The sequence below is a fragment of the Perca fluviatilis genome, chromosome 18 (genome assembly GCF_010015445.1).
Source record: "Perca fluviatilis chromosome 18, GENO_Pfluv_1.0, whole genome shotgun sequence".
NCBI lineage: Eukaryota > Metazoa > Chordata > Actinopteri > Perciformes > Percidae > Perca > Perca fluviatilis.
This window is the reverse complement of record NC_053129.1, coordinates 31,382,751-31,408,125: the sequence shown is the minus strand read 5'-3', so window position 1 is coordinate 31,408,125 and position 25,375 is coordinate 31,382,751. Positions and strand designations below refer to the sequence as shown.

Genomic DNA, 25,375 nt, shown 5'->3' with positions numbered 1-25,375 from the left:
TAATTTGAAGGCTGATGTAAAGCTGTGGAGGAAGGAATTTGAACATTTTTCCATTTGGGTAGGCATATTTTAGGTCAAATTAAACATCCATTATGGAATCAAAGCACTTGAGATGTTTTGGTGTATCTCTCTGGTATTGTATTTCAGTGTTGAGGCTTGTGTGTGTGTGTGTGTGTGTGTGTGTGTGCGTGTGTGTGTGTGTGGGAGGCTGGCATATAGAGGTTGCACAGCTCTGGACAGCGGTGGTTTGACGCCCGAGGTAACAGAGAGATAATGAGAAGGGCAGGATGGCGAATCGCTGGCAGAGCAGATTGATGGTGCTGCAAAGGGCACAGAGACACTCTGGAAAATTCATCTGACGTACGGAGAGTCAAACTCCAAAATAAGATCTCAGATATGCACTGAAAAAGAAAAGGCAGTTTTTAAAGGATGAGACATGTTTGTGAGTTGCTTTATGAAATAATACTGTTCTTCCTTTATGATCAGCCCATAATCTTCATCAGCAGACGGAGTTGCCCAGTTGTCGTAGAATTATACATATTCAAATGTCCACGTGTGTGTCCAAACACTTTGAGGACTTCTCAAAGTTCTTTCTCGACAGTGAAAACAAGCGGCGACTATCTCACCCACTGCTTTCCCTTTTATCGACTCTTATAAATAGTCATGCCGACAAATTACTGAAGTGACAGAAGGAAAGACAAGAGCTAGAGGCTGAGAAAGAGAGAAAAGAGAGATAAGTAGGTTGTCTGATGTTCCCCTCTCCGGGGAAACGGCGGCTGAATCACGTAATCAGTTAATCATCAGCTGATCACAGGAGTGTACGGTACACAAAAGTCTGATTTTACAAAAACACACAGCAGAGAGGGAGTCAATCGTTTCCGTGTTTTCAAAAAATCCTTTCTATACAGGTCGGGAAGTTTCCTCTGACTCTACCAAACATTGTTCAACCATATCTAACTTTATTTGACATACAGTAAGTGTCCCCAGAGTCAGATGAGAAGATGGATATCAGTTTCATCTGATGTGTTTAGCCTAGCTTAGCACAAAGACCGGAAGAAGCCTATCTCAAGTATGATGATAATATAAAGCAACAGTGACCACCTTTGTGTTTAAAGTTTTTTTTGGCCATCTGGGGGAAGCACAACAAGCTATAAATGCAAAATATTAAATATTACCACTTTAGAAAGTTGTTAAGGTGTCTTTTTACACATCCAGCGGAAAACATAATTCATTTGGAGTTGAGAGAGTGGCCATGAAAATAAAGTGCATTTAGACAGTATCCAGGCCTCATTACCAGTCCCTCCAGAAAAACGTGATTATGCGATCGCATAATTCAACGCATAATCAGCCAAAGTTCGCATATTTATGCAGGGGCCGGGGCTTGCATGATAATCCCCGCATTTTCGTTGCAAAAAAGTCACATATATCTTAGCAGAAAGTTGAAAAATGTTGCGTTTACTTCATACAAGAGCAGCCATTTTCCCCTGTTTCCATGGGAACGTTATGAAGTGACGTAATTACGCGACGTGAACATCATCGAAAAGCAGGGTGTTGGGGGAATCACTTTTTTTTCTCTTTTTCATCAAACCGCAGTTTTTGCAAGTTCCCGCAATTTCATTGCATAAAATTGCAGAAATATCATATAGCATATTCCATCGCATTTTTTTAAGAAAATGTGCCGCATAATCAAGGATTTTTGCCCGCAATAATCACAAAAAAACTCCATTACCTCCGACAAGGAAGCCATGTTGTCGGCTTGGTTTGTCTGTCAACAGGGTTACAAAAAGACTACAGGCCTGATTTTCATGAAACTTGGTGGAAGGGTGTAAGATGGGCCAAGAAAGAACCAATATAATTTCGGATTGGATTGTATTTTTCACTTTGGTGAACATTTCGAGATTGCAAGGACATTTATGCTGCATTCATGTGGTTTTGGAAAAATCATAACAAATAGTTTTTCAACTGGGAAAATTCACACTGCATTAATATTGTGAGATACGGCATGCCTTGGCGAAGGTCTGCGCTCTTTGAGTACCCAAGTTCTGTTATGTTGCAGCCTTGGGCTCAAAATATTTTAATAAAATGTTTCTACATTCAATAACCCATAATGACAAAGCACAAACAGGATTTAATAATTGTTTACAAATGTATTAAATGAAAAAGGATGCGACCAAACTTCTTCTATTTAAGAATTATAGAGGACACTGTGCTTTCATGCAGCAGAAATGGTTTTGTAGCCTTCCCCAGATTTGTGCCTTGCCACGATCCTGTCTCTCATCTCTGCACCTCACGGCTTGTCAGCTGTTAGACCTTATATAGACAGGTGTGTGTGTCTTGCCAAATCATGTCCAATCAGTTGAATTTACCACAGGTGGACTCCAATCAAGGTGTAGAAACATCTCAAAGAGGATCAAGAGAAATGGGAGGCACCTGAGCTAAACTTCAAGAGTTATAGCAAAGGGTCTGAATACTTCTGTCAACCTGATATTTCAGTTTTTAAAATCCTGTTTTGGCTTTGTCATTATGGGGTATTGAGTGTAGATTGATGAGAATTAAAAAAAAAACTAAAAAGACCAATATTCACTCTCCCTTTTGCTCTGTTTTTGGTCTCCACCAATTCCTCTGAAGAATTTGGCTACTGGATGTTATACTTTCTTCACAATCCCAATGTACAGAGGTTTTTCACTGAAAATAACTCTGGACATTAAATTAAAATAGCAGCCAAACAGTGGCATTATAACTCTACGCCTGTCACGTGATGCCCTCTGACCCAAAAATACTTTTTTTCTGTAGATTAACATGGCGAAAGAGACAACTGAAAATCAGTGGATATATTTTTTTGTGCATCACAACCCCCCCCCAATTGACTCGTTTCATTATTAGATAATTCGCCACTGAGCAACTCTCATATAAATGAACGGGGCTCCGCCTTGAACGCTGTATCCAGTTCTTATTATACATTTATGGCTTAAACTCGTAACCGTTAGGATTTAATTCATGGTTGATTTGTAAAGTTAGTATGGAATCAGACCACAGCATAGGCATGCAGTTTGAATCCCATGCAGGAAATCTGGAGTCTGTCAGGTCTTCTTATGGAATTTGTTGACAATAAGAAACTGACAGAATCTAGGCTCCTATTATCCTTTAACCGAATCTCATTCCTAATACCCAACCTTCTGGTTCGAGAGCCAATCACAACATTCCCACATCCCCCTTTTAACTTTTAAATCTCAACATTTCTCCACATCCCCTGCTGGGAAAAAAAAAAAAAAAAAACAGGGGGGAGGGAAAAAAAAAATCCCTTCCTTTCTCTCCTCCCTACCTCTTACTCTCTTCCCTTCTCTCTCTCTCTTCTCTCTCTCTCTCTCTCTCTCTGTTCTTTTTTCGGGCAGCGAGGCGAAAGAGAGAATGATGACCAGGAGGAACCAGCCTGTCTCTAACATGGCACCGGGCAAGTGAATATGATGTGAACATTGTGTCGCCCACATTCCTCCCCCACCATCGCCTATTCAGCTCACTGCCACCACCCAATCTCTTATATATTCTCCCCCCCTCCTCCTCTTTTAGTGGCAACGCGTTGCCACGGTGATGAGTGTTGGCGCGTGGCTTTGCCGGGGGCAATGATTCCACCTTAACCACACATACCTTGATGTAATTATCACACGGCAGCGGATATTTCTGTCCTGTATCACTATCCTGTATGACACCAAAGACAATTTCTTTTTTTCACTCTTAAAATAAAGATATTTAAGTTAATAATTTCCCCAATTAAACAATGATTTAGCATATTTTATTAATGAAGAACTGGATAGTTTATTAGGAATTAGTAAACATCACTTCAGTGGTCAACACTAATTACAACACTATTTGAAAATAAAGTTTATTTTTGACCACAGTTGCAGAAAATTCCAGTTTCTGATTGGCTGACATGCCTCGAGCAAAGTTCTGGTCTAAATAAGTGTGTAAGGTATATTAAACTGCAGGTAACCGTAGCAACAGTTACTGATGCTTCAGGCTCTGAAAGCAGTTAAATTAAGTGACTTGTGACAAACACACTTTGAAACACAAAGGTGGATTAAAACACAGCCTCTCTTTGTTTCATTGGCAAGTTGACAATTGTATAAGAGACAATAATGGACCCCAGGTGTTCTCATGGAGACAGAAATGTACTCCAGGTGTCTACATTGAGACAAAATGGACTACAGGTGTCCCTTTAGAGAGAATACTGCACTTAAATGTCCTTGTAGACACAAACCTGTCCTCATAGACTAAAAAATGGACTCCAGGTGTCCATGTAGAGACAGAAATAAACTACAAGTGTCCTTGTAGAGACAATAGTGTGGTTCCAGGTGTAGGTTAGAGCACTAGAAGCTGGTGTTATGGTACTATCATAATCCTTTAAAAAGAATATCTGATGTTGGAAATAAACATGCAGTCCTTCAAATATAATACTCTTTCTGAAACATAATTTCCAGACAAATAGTTGCTGTATACTGTATATTTGAGCCTCATTCTCATTAGCATCAGTCAAGGTCTTCATACAAAGAACCGATAAGTTATCGATCGATCCAAGACAGTATGTAATCAATGACGGTGCATCATATCAGACTGCAGCTGATCAGTTTAGTGTGAGGAGAAAATGTGTGAACCCCCCTCCTCTCTCTATCTCCCGCCACATAATTACCATGCATAGTCTCTCGCCCTTGTCTGCAGCATTCCCTCGTTTCTGATCTGCTTTAATTACCACCAGAATTTTAATTGGCGGGAGACAGCAAGGTGGCTAAGGTCACACACACGCACGCACACACGCATGTACACAAAGGCAAGCAGCAGACAGCCAATAATGTAAAAGATGGAGGGATCATTTGATGGGAAGTGTAGTTGGAATATATGCTGCAGTGTTACATGAAGTCGATTTAATCACATATTCCTCTGTCATTGATTTCAACCTCAATATCGGCATTTCTAACGTATCAAGGTTAAAATCATGAACATATTCATGTAATTAATTAAGCCTAGAATGTAGGAAATTGAATATACTGTACATCTTGTCACGAAGAAACGGAAACATCTAATTACAGACCACAGAGTACATGAGATGAAATATGATAACAGATAAAGTGTTTTTCTGAAGCGATGGTGTTCCCATATATATTATCTTACTAATATCATTAACAATACAAATACTTTTACGAGGGATCTTTTGTGTATGAGTATTGTGTATTACAGTCATTTAGGTTTATCTTTGTTAAACATGTTTCCTAAAGCTGAACAATCTTGTTGGTCTCACTGATTTCTGATTTTAAAAATCAGCAAAGTGACACTTCAAAATCTCCTGTGGAGTTCCACAGGGGTCAATTCTAGGTCCACTATTGTTTTCAACCTACTTTGGTTAAAGTTTTGGAAGTACAGCATCCGTTCTGCAAATACGCAGATGATACTCAACTATATTGTACTATAAGTCTTTTAATTATGGTAACTGATATTTAGAATGTTTATTCGATGTATCGCCTATGAAGTGTTAGTGATACCAGAACTTCTCCTTTTACTTGGCTCTAAACATTAGGACAACCACCAAACCCCAGGTCTCTTTATTAATATCAAGCACAGCACTCATAAACTTGGCCCAATGTTTGAATCTTTTTTTGGTGTTTCGCTGAGTCTGAGAAGACGCGTCACACTTTGTTATTGTCACGGCCTGACTACAGCAACTTTCATTATTCAGGAATCAGTTAAAACCATTAACTAAAAAGCTCTTAGCAGAAGGTAAAACATTTGACCTTATTATACCAGCTGTATGTTTACATTTCTTCAATAGCTACCTGTAAGGTTCATGATTGATTGATTGGTTGATTCACCACTTTGGTCCAGACTAAAATATCTCAAAAACCTTTTGCCATGAGATTTAATACCTAATATATTAATGATCCGTGGAGGATGAATGCTACTGTCTTTGATGGTCAAAATACCTGCAAAACTAATGACATTTCCATCAGCCTTAGCTGTGTAAACTGCTACTGTTAGCTCATATTAGAATGGTGACACACTAAAGTAAGATGATGAACATGGTAAACCTTATACCTGCTGAACATTAGCATGTTAGCATTTAGCTCAAAGTACCACTGTGGCTAAATGCTGCCTCCTGTTTAGTTTTTTCCTTTTATTGTTATTAAAGAGATAACAATGCTTAAAGAGAGGTATATTTTATGACATTTTCTCGTTGTGGTGGTTGATGCTTGTACCAACCCCTCATATCCCAAATTGGGATTATTTGACTCCAGTAAATGTGAAAATATAAAGAAAGTGATAGTGAGTGATTGTGATTAGTATAGTTCAGTTTATCTCAGACAGTTTGTAGAAATAACTGGCTGAGAATCTATATGAAAGTCAGTTCAGTAGCAGGATAACATTGACACTTAGAAAAAGAAAAAGGAGGACGGTATTGTTAAATGGTTACAGTTTTTTTTTGCATGTTTGTCAGACAAACACACAGCGCTTTCTGTCAGCGTTAACCTCCTCCAATTCGGCCTCAAAACATAAAATAAGCTCTTTCATATGGAAATAGACTAATTGATTTCCTAAAATCCACATTAAAGCCGTGTATAATTGTGCTTGCTGTTTCGGAGCAATTAAAGCAGAATTTTCCCAACAGTTAATGACTATTATGGGATTTGCGTAATTGAGGCCCCGGCTGAATAAGCTTTGGGGTTTTTTTAGAGGCTTTTTTTCCTCCTTAGCGAGGCCGAGTGGAAATCCACTTCAACGTCTTAACACGTAGACCACAACAGAGGGAATTCACAGCACTTTGACATTTGACTTTTACACACAAAGCCATTTCCTTCTGATGGTTCTTTTGATTATAACAGTATACTATGACATCAGACTTTGTCCTTTCTAAGTTAAAATACGTATATCATGTATATCCAAGGCCTCCATGTTTGAAAGCTAAAAGAATATTGATAGATTGCTAGACGACAGTGGGCATAACTGGAGACACGTGCAAAACTCTAACCACAGTCCGCACATCAGCCGTTCATGTGGACCAAACTCTACAGTAGTTAGTTTTTCATTGCTTGATCACAGTTTTCAAAACTCTACAGCCTTATCCCATGGCTTTACTACAACCTGCACAACACTGTGAATTTACAGCACTTTGTTCAAATGCTAACACACTGCTGTCAAAACTGTTAACCACACATTCAAAACAGTACAGATTTCAGCCTGGTGCCTAGCAAACACTGCTGATTGCAATGGTTTCTTGTTTTAGACTTGTTAGTGAACACATACTGTATATACAGTATATAGGGAAAGCTCATACAGCCTTTCTTGGAAATAAAATAGCACCAAATAAGAACTAAACAGTTAAACATTGTACAGGTAAAAGAGCAAAGATGTCCTTTTCCGGCCGGATGTTCATCACCTTCCTCTTTCTTTGTGTTGGCGTTCTAAACTCCGGTGGATTAATGAGGACTATGGTTAACTGCTCCTCAGATCTCTGCAGGGTAAATCCAGACAGCTAGCTAGACTACCTCTCCAATCTGAGTTTTCTGTTGCACGACTAAAACTACTTTTGAACGTACACGTTCCACCAAAACAAGTTTCTTCCCTGGGCTATTTTGCAGAGGCACCGTGGCTCCGTACAGCCCAAGACGATTGTGATTGGTTTAATGAAATGACAATAAACCAGAGCACGTTTTTCTCCCATCCCGGAATGCTGTGTGGACTAGCCAGACCCTCCTCCGCAGCGCTGTGGAGCAAGGTCTGGCAATGCGAGACTAGTTCTGATATAACATCAGCTGGCCAACCTAGTTGTGTTGTTAATGTCTGAATGTCGGCATACTCAGCTGTGTTCTGGCTCTGTAGGATCCAGAGTCAGCCGGCTCTAGCCCATATGTGCCAGATATGCCAGATTTGGCCCGATGTTCATACTTATTTGACCGGAGAATATGCTCCGTTTAGCGGCAGGAGGGAAAGCTTTGGGTCAACGAAGATCAAAAAGTAAACATGAGAACAAAGATGGCTACCGATCATGTGTGTGCCCTCTTGTCTCGTTTCAGCATCTACGGCTGCCCGCTGGCCAAGAAGAGGAAGGCTCTGGAAAAACAACCACTGGAGCCGGCTGCCAAGAGGAGGCCCTTCCTCACCTCCTGCACGGGGAGGAGGAGGAGGAGGAGGACGCCGGCGCCTACACCATCTATGAGAACGAAGCCATGGAGGAAGGGAAGGAGCAAGGGGAGGTAGTGGAGGAGGATGAGGAGGAGGAGAGAGAAGGAGACGAAGACGGCGATGTGGAGGACGAGTTCTCGGAGGACAACGAGGAGCAGGGAGAGGAGGAAGAGGAGGAGGAGGAGGAAGAAGATGAGGATGTAGAAGTGGAGAGGGCAGATACGACAATGGGAGGAAGGCAGGCGGAGGAGGAAGAGGAGGATGAGGAGGAGGGGATGTATGAGGAAGAGGACGAAGTGGAAGATGGGGATGATGAGGAGGAGCAGGATGATGAGGGAGAGGAAGATGAGGACGAGGAAGAGGAGGAGCAGAATCGTCAGCATGGTGAGTTTTCTGTTTTCTCTATTTGGCTGCATTTTCGTAGTGTCTTTGACATCGTTGTTTGTCATCATATGAGTTTAAAACGTCTTTTAAACCATCCCACCCTTTCATAGAATTTTTGTGCATTGTTTTGCAGATACATTTTTGAATAACAATCGCAGTCAGCTCTAACCTAAATAAATGATGTTTCCGGTGACTCCTTCACAATAAAAGCCACCCCGTATTTTACCGGTTAAATTCTGGATTACACGTTTGTCTTGATTCCTGTGAATACCTTGTGCATAGGTATTTGATTTCAATTTAGCATGGGAATGGCGAACTCCGCCACTAACGATTAAAATATATAAAGAGGTTATTACAAAATGTAAATACATTTCATGTTTGATTTGATTGATTATGGCAATTTTGTTGATTCTACTAAATTCTTCAATTTTTACATTGAAATCATACAAATACAAATACATATTAATGTAGTTAATGTATATGTTGCCATGTCTGTTGATGTGGTAAAACATTATTACAAAATTTACATTAAAATGAAAATTAATCTTGAGGCAGTCTTGGCCTGTCCATACATTAAGTTGGTTAAGGTTAGAAATAGGTTGTGGTCATGGTTAACAGAAACCAAAGTTGACTGTTGACTATAGTAGATGGTGTCAACGTCAGATACTTTTTCCCATCTAGCGTTTTTGCTGTTCAACATCTACTTCCTTTGCTCCGGTGCAAAAACCAAAATTTGTTCAAAGACTCTAGATTTATTGTATTTCAGAGCAAACTATCGTACGATCAGACCCAGACTACAGCGCACCCATAACTGAGTTTGCAAAGTATATGAATTTGTTCCAAAGGGAAAAACGTTCTGGTCTTGAACCTGACGGCCGGCCCGGGAGTTTGCATGATCTCCCTGTGCCTACGTGGGTTTCCTCACGATGCTCCAGTTTCCTCCCACAGTCCAAAGACAATAAGGTTAGGTTAGCTGACGACTCTAACCCATCATAGGTGTGAATAGTCTGTCTTAATGTGTCAGCCCTGTGACAAACCTGTTCAGGGAGTATCCCTGTCGGCATCCAGCTGGTCTTTGCCGCAGTTCACAAAATATCTGTGGTTTTATAATCATTACTCACACAGCCGCAAGGGGTCCCTTTTCAAGAAAACACAAGCATTGGTCATAGGTCAGGTTTTTGAGCAAATGTCTGATATTTTGGGGAGGACAGTCTCTTTTGACAGTCTTATGTGTAAGATGCTACATATATCTTGGGACAACTGCAGCTCGATGTGCAAGAAATTATGTTCAGACAGAGTCAACATGGAATTTGAATGTATGAAAGATGAAACGCTATAACTTTAACAGATAGATGAATCCGGCAATGTCTTTGGTCAAACTGGTGTTGGTTTGCATTGTGTTTTGAATCTGCAGTGGGAGAGGAGGAAGTGATGAGAGCTGCTGAGCTGAATCTGTTACAGACCAGATGCTCGACACTCTCCCTCCCGCCACGTTTCCCTCGATCCCCCAACACCCCCCGTGTCCTCAATCGCTTCTGACAGCGCTTCACGAATAATCAGGAGAGAAGCTCTGCTGAGTTATTAACTCCCACCCTCCCCTCCCGTCCCCGTTTGCCTCCTCGTCTCGGCGGACGTGTCACATGCGCCTGCCTCGGCTTCTCCTCCTGAGAATATTTATGGCTCCCGAATCGGAGCACGTCGCACGCCTCCCTTTTCAATTTCTCTGCTCCCATTCGCCGTCTATGTCCCCAAAATCAACAGAGAGGCTTAGCTGAGAGAGCAGCTCTCCTCTCTACAGCTCTGCACAGCTCTGGGTTGTATGTTTTTTGTAAGCAAACAGTGGATCATAATTGGGAGGGATGCAGCTAATTTATTCAGGAATATATGAGAAGAAACTGGGCTTATCAGCATTGCTGAGTTTATTGGAGGCTGCAAAAGCTTTTGTTTCCTTTTCATCTGCAGGATTCATATTCTATAAATGAACAGATAGTTAAATTATCTACAAAATGAATCAATTTTTTCTTTTATTTGTGTCCAATTACCTACTGTTTATGGTGTTTATGATGCAAAATACTGAGCAAAACTGCTGAAAACAGGCAGTGATGTAAGATGGGTTTTTTGTTTAGATGTAAAGCCTGAGAGTTTATTTTTTTCTTTTCTTTCCCGACAGTAGAAAATCACTACAAACCCAGTGGACAATCGAAGCTCATTCCAATTCAGAAGGACGACAACAACAATAACAGCTGCACCATCGGCGCCGGTAACGGCACCGGAGAGGATTACGAGAACTACGACGAGCTGGTCGCCAAGTCGCTGCTCAACCTGGGCAAGATCGCCGAGGACGCGGCCTACCAGGCCATGACCGAGTCTGAGATGAACAGCAACTCCTCCAACAGCGCCGGCGAGGACGAAGACGACGACGAGTACAGCAATCACGGCGACCGCAAGGGCGAACTGAGCGTGGACCTGGACAGCGACGTGGTCAGGGAGACGGTAGATTCCCTGAAGCTCCTGGCGCAGGGACACGGCGCCATGCTGCCCGAGGACGGCTACCCAGACGGCGCCATGGCCGATGACATCGCCCACGCCAACGGGAGGCCCGGGGCGGGGGTTAGGGCTCAGGCGGAGGAGAGCGAGGAGGAGGTGTGTCTCAGCAGTCTGGAGTGTCTGAGGAACCAATGCTTCGATCTGGCTCGGAAACTGAGCGAGACGCAGTCGTGTGATCGGCCCGCCCTCCACGCTCTCCACCACCAACTCCAAATCCCGACAGACCATCAGGCGGTGCATCACATGAACAAGTATGTCATCTCTAAAGAGTCTTTTTGATCGCATTGTTGTTTATTCCACATATTCATATTGCCGTCCACGTTTTTGTTATATGAAAGGCTCCGCAGGTAGATAAGAGCTTTATTTATGCTAATAATAATAATATTAGCATAATTGGCATTGACATTTGTGCTTTGACTCGATGGGTTGGCTTTGAAGGGAGTTGAAGGGGAGCGGAGCAGAGACGCGAGCCAAGGAGGCTGTGCGAGATGAAAGGGACAGGCGCATAAAAACAACAGGATGTTAGTTATTGTATGACCCTTAATCAACACGGTCAACAGCTGGGACTCACAGCTCACGGAGGCAATTAAAACCGTTTAAAAACATTAGAGCCTGGAAAGAGAAATCTTACAAAAAAGATATTCCTTTTGACTCCAGAAATTACCTGAGAATGATCAGTCTTTCACTGCTTTTTTTTTTTTGGCAGTTTAAAAGTAATTCAGTGATATTTGTCTGTAGAGGGGATATTGGAGCGGGGATATTGGCCGGGGATATGGGCCGGGGATATGGGCCAGAGAATCGGCGCAGCGGGGGCGATATTACATTCACTTTATCGCACCGTTGTGACAAAGAGAGAGCTGAGCCAGAAGGCAAAGCTCTCGATCTACCGGTCAGTTTTCGTTCCTACCTTCACCTATAGTCATGAAGGCTGGAGGTCATAACTGAAAGAACGAGATCCAGGGTACAAGCGGCCGAAATGGGTTTCCTCAGGAGGGTGGCTGGCGTCTCCCTTAGAGATAGGGTGAGAAGCTCAGTCATCCGTGAGGAGCTCGGAGTAGAGCTGCTGCTCCTTTGCATCGAAAGGAGCCAGTTTAGGTGGTTCGGGCATCTGGTAAGGATGCCCCCTGGGCGCCGCCCTAGGGAGGTGTTCCAGGCACGTTCAGCTGGGAGCAGGCCTCAGGGAAGACCCAGGACTAGGTGGAGGGATTATATCTCCAACCTGGCCTGGGAACGCCTCAGGATCCCCCAGTCAGAGCTGGTTAATGTGGCTCGGGAAAGGGAAGTTTAGGGTCCCCTGCTGGAGCTGCTCCCCCCGCGACCCGACCCAGGATAAGCGGACGCCGATGGATGGATGGATCTGTTGATTTATTGCAAACAAGAACTTCTAAAAGCTAATTCGGCATACTTTAAATTGCTGAAAAGTAAACAAATATAGGCAAAAAAAAAGGCCCCACAAGTTGTAGCCCAGCAGCTGTCTCACTGACTCCATGGCAACATTATAATATGTTGGTTGCAATGGTTTGTGTCTCTCTTCACGTGGGGACATATGTTATATTTCTGAAAATCATGTAAACCATTGATTTAATGGAACAAAAGACAATACGCTTTTGTCTGTCACAATTTGACTTCAGACTACACACTAGAGCTGCAACTATCAATTCTTTTCTGCATTAATCAATTGGTCTATAAAATGTCAGAAAACAGTTAAAAATGTCCATCCCAGTTTTGCAAAGTCCAAGGTGATGTCTTTAAATGTCTCGTTTTGTCGGTCCAAAACCCAAAGATATTCAGTTTAATTTTATATATAGTTGGAAGCCCCCATAAATCGAGAGGCTGAAATCAGCATGTTCTGCCATTTTTGCATGAAAGATTACTTTAACAATGAATCAATTATTAAAATAGTTGGCAATTAGTTTTCTGTCAATCGACAAATCAATTAGTCGACTGATCGTTACAGCTAAACACCAAATGGATGAACTGCTTCCTTTAAAACAGGACTGCACAAAAGTTATATTAGCGACTGAGTGGAACAGAATCTTCACACAGTGTCTGGTTTCCTGGACAAACCATTATTCCTTCAGCTCTGAGAACAGATTTGAAAATTTTGCCAGACAACCTCAACTTAGCAGCCACAGTAATCCAGTGTTTGGTACGGTTTAGGTACGACAGCTGCCAGCAGAGTGCACAGGAGGAGCACAGGTCTTTGGAACGCAGCTACTCGGACATGGTGAACCTGATGAAGCTGGAGGAGCAGCTGAGCCCGGGGTCCAGAGGTTATCCAACCAGCTGCAGCCAGGAGGGAGACGAAGACACCACGTCGGTGGCCTCCGACCGCTCGGACGAGACCTTCGACATGGCCAAGGGAAACCTGTCGCTGCTGGAGAAGGCCATCGCCCTGGAATCAGAGCGGGCCAAGGTCATGAGGGACCGCATGGCCTCGGAGCACTCGTTGCCACGCCGGGATCACCACCATCATCGAGGCCACGGCGAGCATACCTCGAGGCTGAGCTGCGCTGGCGAGGAGCGCAAGTCCAGGATGCACCATGACGGGTTAAAGAGGGCGTACTACCCTAAAGGTAGGCAGCGAAAACCCACACACTGACCCTCACTGTGACATCATTGATTTGCGTTCAGCAAAGTTGGATCTCCATGTTTGCTCATTACGGACACTGCTGGAAAATCTTAGTGTATAACATATTGTGTTATCGACATATCTGCACACATTTAGAGTATAAGTTCTAATATTTGCTGCTGTTTTGAACTCCTATCTATCCCATAATCTTAAACAATGCTTTGTGTTTAATAATTTCTTGAAATGGCATGGTGTGTGTTTTGCGACCAAGGCATTTTGTAACCAAACTGGTTTTGTTTGCATGCTGCTAGAAACCGTATCACTTAAGGAGGAAATACTGCATTTTGGCTGGACTTTTCCTAAGACAGTCTTGGATCCTTCAAAGGACATGGCACAGGAAGGTGCAGACAGTGGCTTAAGCATCTGAATGTTCATCCATGTGGTCCTACATTCAGAAATTTTACAGCTGAGAAAGAGGAACTGTTGTCTGGCCGTTTTTTTTTTTTCAAGCCAGGACTATTTTTACTACGATGGCTGGACTTCCAGAGGCAAATTTAGTGCAGACAGTCAATATGTAGCTCTACACAAAAAACAGTGTCATAGCACCTAGACTAAATCATTTCCATAACAGTTTGAAAAGAAATGTTCTGCAGTAAAAGTAAGCAATAAATGAGCTATGAAACTATACAAACAGTATTCTTGAAAACTGTATTTGAACTGTGTTCACAAAGTCATCCTCTCAACATGTTTCCGCTCCAGATTCTACCAATTTCACATCCCCTCTTTGCATCATATTTGACCTGAATCTGCTTTTACTCCAAAAATCTGACCCCAGGTCAGCAAGGAGGAAGTTTATCTTCTCTGCCTGACATGTTGTAATCCTCGGCACGGCAGCAGCCGGAGGCTATTAGAGCTGTAGCAGGAAAAAAAAACACATAACTGTAACTTAAATGTCTGTCTTTTCCCCACTGATTCAAACATTTCTGTGCACATTGGATGAGTTCTCTGACCCCTGGGCTCTTAAAACCTGGTAAAATCCCATTGTGTTATTTCGGAAATGTTGTACATGGCCGCTGTTGAGATAATGGGCGCTGTTTTTCTGCATTCAGGACCAACGCACTTTTATTTTCCCGTAGATGCACAGTTTTCCTCTGACAGCAGCTTATGTTGTTAAAATAGGCCGGTGTGGGAACATCAGACGGCCGGCTTGTCAGGCATGAGTAATGGCAATCTGCACGGCCCGTTAAGAGAGCAAATCCATCTGTGGGACGCTATCTGCGGCCTATTTCTTTAAATCCACTCAAATACAACCCCACCGCTGCCGGGAGGGAGTCGGTTATCAGCCACACAGCAGACTCAGATTGGCTTCAGACTGCTTCATTAACACAGAGGATGCTTTTGTTGTCCCAAAGGAAGTTTTTATTAGTCCACAGGAAAGCTTTTGTTACGGTCAATCTCACCAGTAAACTCGGGCCAATTCCAGGTGTCAAAGCCGACACGAGTGCTGCTATTTTCAACGCAGTCAACCCCTATCTGCACCCATAAAGCTTTAGCCTGCCATCTTGTTTCACGTCATTCATTCAGCCTGACGTTGTGTTCATGTTCGCCGATTTCTTGTTGGTATTTTGTTCATCTTTGTAGCTGTAGTTGTGGCTGAAATATGTCGATTTAAGAGTTGTCATTTCAACTAACTTGTTCAACTTGGTCAGTCTCATCTGTATGAAGATGAGGTACCCATTTTTAACAGCCATCAGTGGGTAGGCTACATCATCAGACCTATTCAATCCTCTAAACAAATCTGCGATGTTGGCTGCAATTCAGAGTTCTAGCACCAGGCTAATAGCTGAATATGGCATCCATATATCATCCAGAGCCGGTTTGAAAACACCGACCCGGCGCGCTGACGCTGTCGATTACCTGTTGACTCAAAACGCATCTCTGTCCTTTCCAGACTCTTCCAGGGGGGAGAAGAAGGAGAGCAAGTGTCCGACGCCGGGCTGTGACGGGACTGGCCATGTTACGGGTCTGTACCCGCACCACCGCAGCCTGTCCGGGTGTCCTCACAAAGACCGAGTCCCGCCTGAGAGTAGGTCCCACTGCCTGGATGTTATGCTGCACTAAAAACACCCCCCTCCCAAAGAAAACTCAAAATAATAAGTCTGACAAGTCATTTCAGTTAGCTTAGTACCTTACTCTGATGTTGTGGGTTGTTTTGGAGGAAGAAATCATCTTATTGGTTAAATTAAACGTTAGCTTAAAACTCTCACTGTGATCTAATGCTAAAGTTGGCAAAATACCAAAATGAAAGGCAAAGAAAGGAACTTTGGTGATATAAAAACCATTAGAAACGTATAAATTATGTATGAAGTTCAGCAGGCTAGCTAACGTTAATATTATGCTACTATGTTGAACTTCAGGGGTTAGCCAGGCTAGTTAGCTGACTTTTGTTAGGTTATTAGTAGTGCTAAAATTGTTTCTTCCTCTTCCATTTGTCATATTTTGACTTAAATGGTTCTCACTGTCTAATGCTGCATTCAGGTCAAATTGGGTCATAATTACAAGCAGCTGAGGCGATAAAACCTTTTAGTTTCCTATTATAAATCAGAGTTGGATACATTGAGCATTTTACCCACTTCATGATCCAAAACTTAACTTACTTTAACTTACGTTTACTCTTTAATCTAAATTTCTATTGGACACATTAGACTAAGATTTAAAAGAAGTTAACATTGACTTCAAATGACTTGTTAGATGGATTGTGTGGCAGTGAAAGTTGGACAATGATGGGGCATGTTCGCTCTCCACCACCATGCATCCGTCCTGCATGACTCTGCATTTGTGTCTTGTTGTGTTTTACAGATATTTAATGTTGACTTGGTAAATGCTACAAGCGGAGCTGTGGATGTATGTCCATTTGTTATGAATCAGAATTTAATCAGCACATGTGTGATAAACCAATTCAGACTACTGGTGGTTTTAACATCCTTTTGACTGTTAGATTTGGAGTGAATATTTTGTTGTTTCTGTACAAACATGCTCTTAAAAGTTGGTCGTCTTATAATGTGGCACAATTGAGTTTTTGTTTTTTTTTGCTTTAGTTTTTGTGTCCTCCTTTACTTTCTATTCTTCCTCCTCATCACACCTGCCTGATGTCTGGTTTTGGTATCTGTGTTGCTGATGTTACGTGAGCAGCATGAAGAATCAGTTTGATCCACCTGCTGGCTGCAAAGAAAAGTCATAAAAAAAACGACCCGCATGAGAATCACGCACACTGAACTCACAGGTAATTTGGGACATTAAATTAGATACAATTTGGGCTTACACATACAGCATGTAATAATACTAGGAAAAATAGCAATTGTGTCGATATATATAACTGAAAACATCCAAGTTATGTTCCTTTTTCCGTCTTTCAGTTCCATTTTAGCAAAGACTCCATTTTTGTAAATTTTGTTAGGTAAAGTGAATTTCTGACCCAAGAAATTATAGATAGGGAATTTCCCCAGTGTGGGATCATTAAAGTCTATCTTATCTCATAACTTAGTATTATTACCAAAAATCAAGTTTATGGTAATAAAGTACACATTTTCCCAGACACATCCAGTCCAAACCTTTTCAGGGTTTTCATCAAAGAGGGAGTGATTTTAAATCAACTAGAGTTGTGATGGTTGGAAAGTGGAAAGACGATTTTATTTTGTTTCTGTGGACTTTGAATGAAGTGTATTTTACGATGCTAAAATTACAGTTTATTTACATGGAGTCTGGTGGGTTTAGCGAACATAATTTCGCGGATGTTTTTATGTTTAAAAAAAGGATCTTACTCTTCAACAGAAAGATCGACCTCCTTAGAAATCCTTTCCATAATGTTGTCAGACACTTAGAATATTAATCTGAGCCTGTCAGCGGCAAAACGAGCACTTTTGTGAAGGTAAATACAAGCTGGACAATTGGCCTATTAACTTACATTGTAGCTTAAGCGATCTCACTTAATACTGGACCAATGTCAGAGATTGTTGTTCCCATCGGTCACTTAGACACAAAAACAGGAAAATAGGGTCTAGGTTGGAAAAAACGGTAGTTACCCTTTAAGTTATTCTGAAGCAAAATCATTATCCACCATACGTTTATCATCCCACGCACTGTTCCTTTCCCACCTGCAGAGTCATCAGTAGATTTTAACAGTGCATGACAAACTTTAGCTTCCAGTGTGTTCTCGTCTCATGAAATTTCGTGAAATGAGCAAAGTGATCAAAATGCAAATGGGACTTGTGCTTTCCCAGCAGGAAAGGATTACACAGAGAAGACATGACTAAAAACAGAAAGAGACATTTACCTTGAATTTAAAATGATGTTTTTACAACTTGTGAAATGTTACTAAAGTACAGTTTTCACTACCTAAGTGAACGGTTGTTGTACGCCTAATCCTTTCATGTTGGAGTTTGTCATTACACTGAATCTTGTCGCAGTGTTCGTGCTCATTTTGTGAAGTTGAGTGGCCCGTTGTCGTGTCGGTCATGTAGCTGTAATCCAACGTGTCAGGCATGCAGCTGTAATCTGTGCATGCCTAACCGTCGCAGCTGAACGCCCGGTAACTCTCCTGTCTGCTCCTAACCCTCGCTGTCTTTCTCACCTTTTCCTGTCTGTCAAAGTCCTTGCCATGTATGAGAATGTTTTAAAGTGCCCCACTCCCGGCTGCTCTGGACGGGGTCATGTCAATAGCAACAGGAACTCGCACCGCAGGTGAGTGAGCGGCCTTCAGCCGGGCCGCTAACAGCTGAATTACACCACGGGTGAATGTGGCAGATTTACAGTGCAGTGTACTGTAAGCTTGTGTGTTGTTTGATGGAGAAGTTTAAGATGAGTGTAATTTCAGTGCTGACAATTGGTAGCCACATCTCCAGTGGCAAAATGTTATATTTGTTTTCCCCAAATTTGGGGTCCCATATTGTAAAAAGTGAGATTTCCATGTCTTATTTTTATTATAAAGCAGGCCGAGGTGCTGGATAGATACAAATACTGTGAAAGTATCAAAACACTCAATCCACAGAGAAACACATGTATCTGTACGGTTGTGATGTCACAACTATTTTATATATAAGTTGAAAGTGCCGCTACGGTGCCGTTACAGTCATTCCCCGGCTACAGTGACGTTGCAGAGACTCCGAGAGCACTGATAGGAATGACCTGGAAACGCTGACCAATCAGAGCAGACTGGGCATTTTCAGAAGGGGTCTTAAAGAGACAGGTGCAAAAATGTAGCGTTTCAGACAGAAAGGTATATTCTGAAAGACAGTATGAGAAAAATGTGTTTTTTGAACATTAAAGCACGTAAACATGTTCTAGTACGAAAACAAAATTCAAGTATGAACCTGAAAATAAGCATGTTTGGGACCTTTAATTAGACTCAAGTTTCTTGTTGACTTGATGTGTAACATTTCAAACACTAAAGCACTTCATATTGAAAATGAAACATTATTCAGCAACTGGATTCCTCAGCAAGTTTCAAGTCCAAGTCCAAGTCACAAGTGTTTGAGAAAACTGTAACTTGGTTGTCTTTTAGGCTCTGAATGGTGACCATTAAATGACTTTCAAAGCTGTTAATAGCTGTTAAAAGTGTTTTTTTAACACAACTTAGACCAAGATTTGACCAGGCCAAAACATGAGGATTGTCTTAAATCTTAAGACATCAAGTCTCTGTTGATTTCATTGGATAGTAGAAGTTGTTATATCTTTATAATTATGGTGGCGTACTCTTCCAGTTTTAAAATCAGGGGAAAAAACCAAGGCAAACTTCTCACAGGAAGTCTCTTTTTTTTTTTTTACAAACTAAGAGCCCTTTTTTACCCACTAATGTTGCAGTTTTTGTCCCAAAATGAACTGTTGGATTTGCAGCGGTTTATCTCGACCCTGATTCCACAAATTGCCAATTTCCTTCTAGAAAATTATCTCTGTTTCTATTGCCTTCATGTAGAAATGCTGGAACATTCCCCGGGTTTAGATGAATGTGGGAAAAGGGGCTTGGATTTAAATGGTGCCATGTTTGAGCTGAAGGTGTGTCTGCGTCACAGCAGCAGTTCAGCTGTTTAACAGGCAGAGCAGAGCATCACACACACACACACACACACACACACACACACACACACACACACACACACACACACACACACACACACTTTTGGATTATGTAAAGTGATTAGGATTCACACTAATTTTCTCACACATACGTAGAGCCTCAATTCACAGACACACACTGTTTTATGCACACAGTCTTATTGGATCACACACACTTACAAATTAGCACACAGACAGCAGCACACGTGTGCTGGCAGACAGAGGAGCTCACACACACACACACACACACACACACACACACACACACACACACACACACACACACACACACACACACACACACACACACACAGACGTGGCTGCAGGGTGTGTTATGTAGCACAGCTCCACTGGGAGAGGAAACAAAGCGCTAGCTAGCTTAGCTACTGTTAGCTACCAGCTCACACAGCTTTCATGTCTGGCAGTCGCCATGGAAACGCTCTCATAGCAGCCGCAGCAGCCGCTGCCGCTGCCGTGCTGATCCATCACACACTCCTACCATCCTTAAAAATGTGTGTGTGTTGTCAAAAACAGTATTTCATTCCCTCCGTGTATGAAGTGATTAGGAATTGCCCGGAGTGACAGAAAGAGGGAGAAGCTGGAAGTTTTAGTTTTAAATACAATCCGTTTTCTCCTTTCCCCTGAATTCAGCACGTCATCAACTTTATTTAGGGCGAACTGTCTCCACCAGAAATACCACGAAACTATCGGTCTGTTTGTTGAGCCATATGAGTTTTCAGGAGCTGAACCAACCATTGGACATTTCAGCCTGGGTCAACAAAGACTGTTGTCTAAGGCCCCGTTTACACGAAGGGAAGACGCAGATATTTTCCTGCGGTTTGGCCTCTCATTTACACCAAAATAATCGTTTTTATCACAGAAAACGATTATTTCTAAAAACTCCAGCCAGAGTGGAGATTTTGGAAATCTCCGTTTGCACGTAAACTGAGACAAACGGAGGTTTAGGCAGCCGAGAGAGAGAGAAAGAGGACGTGATTGGTTGCTGTTGTTGCTATTGTCAGGATTCTGATTGGCTAACGTGGGCTTGAGCTTCTCGTTACACCGCCACCTACAGGTCTGGCGTGCTCTTGAGGGCATATATACACACAGGTACATATAAACGAACACTTTTCTGAAAACGGAAAGGTTGAAATGTCCGTAAACGTAGCACAAGTGTCTATTGTCAGACATTTGATTTTTGTATTTCTTTGTTTAGAAGTAATGCACTTGCAGTCGTTTGCAGCTTCTAGCCTTCGTTCCTGTGGAGGTTGAGTAAATGTCAATTAGGGACCGAAGCGGCTGCTAAATAAAAGTAATGCACTCTAATTAAAGCAATGATTGCAGATACAGCAAGCGATGGAAAGTATTAAGACTTGTGTGATCTGCATAGCCGCCTCTGGGGTTACACTTGACAAGGAACGGAAAAGAAACTTGATACAAATTCCGAGGGTGTTGCCTACTTATGCTCGTCTTTGGGATTTGGTGTGAAGTAACACGGTGTTAAAGAGAAGTGAGAAAATAAAAGTTTGCGTGCAGCAGCCCTCAAGGCTTTTTGCTTCCAGCTGTGAGTCAACCAATGAGTAAACAGGCGGTCAGAAATGATAGACCTAACCAGTCACTACGCAGTAAGTTAGTTGTTGAGCAGTTAAGAAAGAATCACTGCACAAGCAAGCCAGTATATAACCAGTGTGTGGAGGCTATAAGCCCTAGCTTTAAGCCCCTGAGGTGCTGTACCACGGGTTGAATATTGATGCACATTTTCCCTTGTTTGATCCATTTATTTCCAGTACAGCTTCACGGTTTTTCCAAACAAACCGTGACTGTGGCGTGTATGTGGTCTGTAGTGGTGCCGTGTTGTGTGTGTGTGTGTGTATGTGTGGTCAAAACCTGTTTGTGCTTCTGGGTAGAACCAAAGATTGCTTCCTATTTATGCCCTGAATGCTAACTGGCTCTTACACAGTCAGTTAGTGAACTAGTAAACCAGTCTGTTAGGTCAGTGGTTCTCAAACGTTTTCATGTCAACGACCTCTGAGCCCCGCTTGATAAGATTTCGTACCCAGGCTCCCCCTTCTGATAGGATTTTTGATTTTAGATGTTTTATTACAGAAAGTGTATGAAACCAACGACCAAAATGGTTACACATTCTGTCATCGTGTTACTTATGGATGGAATTAAAGTAAAAAATAAATGATTCCCCTTTGTGCTTCGGACCCCCTGGCACTTCCTTAACCCTTGTGTTGTCCTCTCCTTTTCAAAGTCTTTTATATCAGAAATATGGGTTTCTTAACAACCAAATTGCCCCAAAATAACTTGGATGCATGCATGTACGTTGTATGGAACCCATACAACATATACATCCATGCATCCATGTTCTTCGCAGGTAAGATTCATGATTACTTCCATTGAAGTTTGGTTGTTTTATTTAATTTTAACTTTTTTCATGGAAGTTTTTTTTTTTTTTTTATGTTTTCAAACCAGTCTGTGATTCACTCAACATCCTCTGATCTTAACTATTCTATTAGTCAAAATAATTCGTAATATCTGCTTTTTTTCAAACTAAAAAAAAGAGGTATAATGTCATTTTATTAGGTTTATTGACCATGAATTAAAAAAAAGTGTTGAAAAGAGGGACAAAAACGTATAAAAAAAAAAGCATAAAAGCGGAAAAAGTTCCAAGAAAACCTAATTTTTCAATTTTGACCCGGAATGACAAGTTCATGGACGACAGGGTTAAGGAACCCACTTTGGGAACCACTGTGTTAGTCAATGAATCTGTAATGATTCTGTTACTAAACTAGTCAATATTTAGTCAGTTAATATAGCAGTCAGTCAGTCAGTCAGTCTGTCAATCAGTCAAACTTTGACTTTGTGAACCAGTCAGTTATGATTCGTGTTCACTGTGGCGTTTCTTTGACGGAAAGGATCGCCCCGCTTCCCAGACTTGGACGCTTGGTGGGCTCACCCCCTAGCAGTTATCAGTTTCTCTTCACTGACCACTGAAAAGCAGAGAAAACGGACTCCGCCCTCCTACAACCGCGATGGCTGATTGGACGAACGCTTGATGTGGGGCTGTCTGCTCCCGGTTTTCAATACAGACCAACATGGCGGCTTGTTTAAGAATACAATCTCTTATTTTACCAGAATGTGTTTCTGAAAACATTTCATTGCGAGAAATGAATCTGCAGCTGCTGAATCTGTCTTCATTTCTGATCGACAACGGTCGGTTTAAAAAGACGCCCCGCTTCTTGAAAAGTCACCGCGACGCTACCAGAATGCATTGCACGCCTGCTCATTAAGACAATGAATGGGAAGCGGGGGAAATGACGCTGACAATGGACGCGTACCATTAGTCAGTAACAAAGTCAAACCCTCAGTCAGTAAGCCAGTCAAACCTTGAGTCAGTTAACCAGTCACACACCGTCGGTCAGTAGAGTGATGCAGTCATCATATTGGCCGTATTAAATCCATAATTCATTTTGAACTGCTGTTACTGACAGCTGAACTGCTCTTCAGCCAGATGCTGTGTGTGTGTGTGTGTGTGTGTGTGTGTGTGTGTGTGTGTGTGTGTGTGTGTGGACAGTACAGTGTGTAACCAGGCCGTGCGCTCTCTCCTTCCTCCCTCCCTCCTTCCTCCAGTCTGTCGGGCTGTCCCATCGCTGCGGCAGAGAAGATGGCGAAGGTCCACGAGAAGATCCTCCCGACTGACAGCGGCAGTAAGACCAATCAGACGTCAGACCGCGTTCTCAGGTACCACCCACTCACGTTGAGTTAGACCAGCTTTAAGATAACGTGTCTGAATAATAATTATCTGTTTTGTCATGCATGGAAACGTCTAATTTTCATGTTTTAATTAGGCATTTCAATCTAAACATATTCCAAAAACTTGAAGCCTGCCTCGTCGTGATGCTTTTGGGTTTTGTTAAACAGCTGTGGATTGCGTTTACCATTTTTCTTCTTAAATCAGGGATGCTGAATGGTGCAGTGCAGTCCCCACACTTCCAGCTACAGATCATGTGAACTTCAATGAAATGGGGAAGCTCAATAGTGCAGTAAAGCTGTTAATCAGTCCAGCCTCGCCCCTTTAAAAGGTTCAATAAAACAAAGCGGCTTTGGCAAATGTCTTAAGATTTCATTCGTGTGTGTCTTTTACATAAAAGGATGCCAAATGGTGCAGTGAAGTCACCAGCACATGAACTCAGCCTTGTTCCCTTTCTGGGTTGTCTGGGAAGTAGGGGATGTAACGATGCACGTGATTTTTAAGTTCACGATACGATTTTGTTAACATAATCTCTGACCCTCTTCTGCTTCTGGTTTCCTTTCAGGCCAATGTGTTTCGTCAAGCAGCTGGAGATTCCTCAGTACGGCTACAAAAACAACGTTCCCACCAGCACGCCGCGCTCCAACCTGGCCAAAGAGCTGGAAAAATACTCCAAGACGAGTTACGACTACGGCGGCTACGACAGCCAGCATGGCGGCTACGGGAAGAGAGGCCCGACAACCAAGTCCCACCACGGGCGAGACACCTCCCCGAAGGGATACGATGGTGAGAAACTCCTTTGTTTAGGAGTTGAGTTTTCCTGGTGGAAAGGAAGTATGTCATAGTGGGTGGCAACAACACAGAGATGCTGCATGTCCAGTAAAATACTGGACATTTTGAAATGAAGTAAAAGAAGAATAATAACAAGTACACTGTAAAAAAGTACAGACCCATTTAGTTATGTCCACTTATTTCTTATTTTTAACTGAACACGCTTATACAAGTTTTGGATTTTGAACTCAACTTTATGAGTTTTTGAAAGTTAAACTTGCATTTATTCATTGGGTCCACTATTTAAATTTTTTATCAGATATGTATGTGTTGATTGAACTTGGGTATGTAAGTTATCAGTTGAAAAAAAAAGTGTGTGTTGCAACAAAAAATGGTTGCCTTTCGATTTTAAAATAACCTGTCTTCACAGCATAGTTAAAGCATGGACAGATAAGTGATGTATGCCTATGCAAATTTCTACTAAAATATAACAAGTGTTGTGGCAAACAACAAAGCACTAGTGGGAGGAGGGAGTACCTGTCAAAGGCTTGTGAATTGTGAATTTGGCATTTCACTCTTCTCATATTGAAATGTACTTGAAAAGTACTTTTCAAAAGTCAAACAGCTCCGCCCACATTTAGCCCAACCCCAATCTACATACTGCAGTCAGGTGCAATTGGTTCATTGGCTGGTCAATTCCCATGATGCAAGGCGGTAAATAGAGTTGTGTTAAAATTTGCTGAAAAGTTTGCAATTTGTTTGCATTTTGTTTGAATTCCGTTTATTAAACGTGTGCTTGAATGTAGTGTTTTGTTGCCTGGTAATTGTCATTGTTGTGCTGGTTTACATTTGTAACCATGAGTTAAGTGACTGTTATGTTTGATAAGAAGAGCTGGAGTATTGCAGCATTAGACTTTGAGCAGTAATAGGCTTCCTTCAGCTAATAATCTGCGGTGTGACACTTCACTAGCCCAAGTGACGCACGATCAGAGGCTTTAGAGGGACCCCTATTTTGTATGGGGCGCTGGGCCGGCTGCACCCAAGCACCCACATTATCTCCACTATAA

The 25,375-nt window shown here is 42.1% G+C and overlaps 1 protein-coding gene across 1 annotated transcript in view; it reads left to right on the top strand.

The window, feature by feature from the left end:
- myt1la (myelin transcription factor 1-like, a) overlaps positions 1-25,375 on the top strand; it is an 81,732-nt gene that overhangs the window by 28,770 nt on the left and 27,587 nt on the right. The window contains 8 exon segments of the mRNA XM_039782316.1: positions 8,058-8,172; positions 8,175-8,550; positions 10,721-11,348; positions 13,258-13,673; positions 15,621-15,755; positions 18,319-18,409; positions 23,417-23,527; positions 24,103-24,323. Of these exon segments, the coding sequence (XP_039638250.1) occupies positions 8,058-8,172; positions 8,175-8,550; positions 10,721-11,348; positions 13,258-13,673; positions 15,621-15,755; positions 18,319-18,409; positions 23,417-23,527; positions 24,103-24,323 (2,093 nt within the window).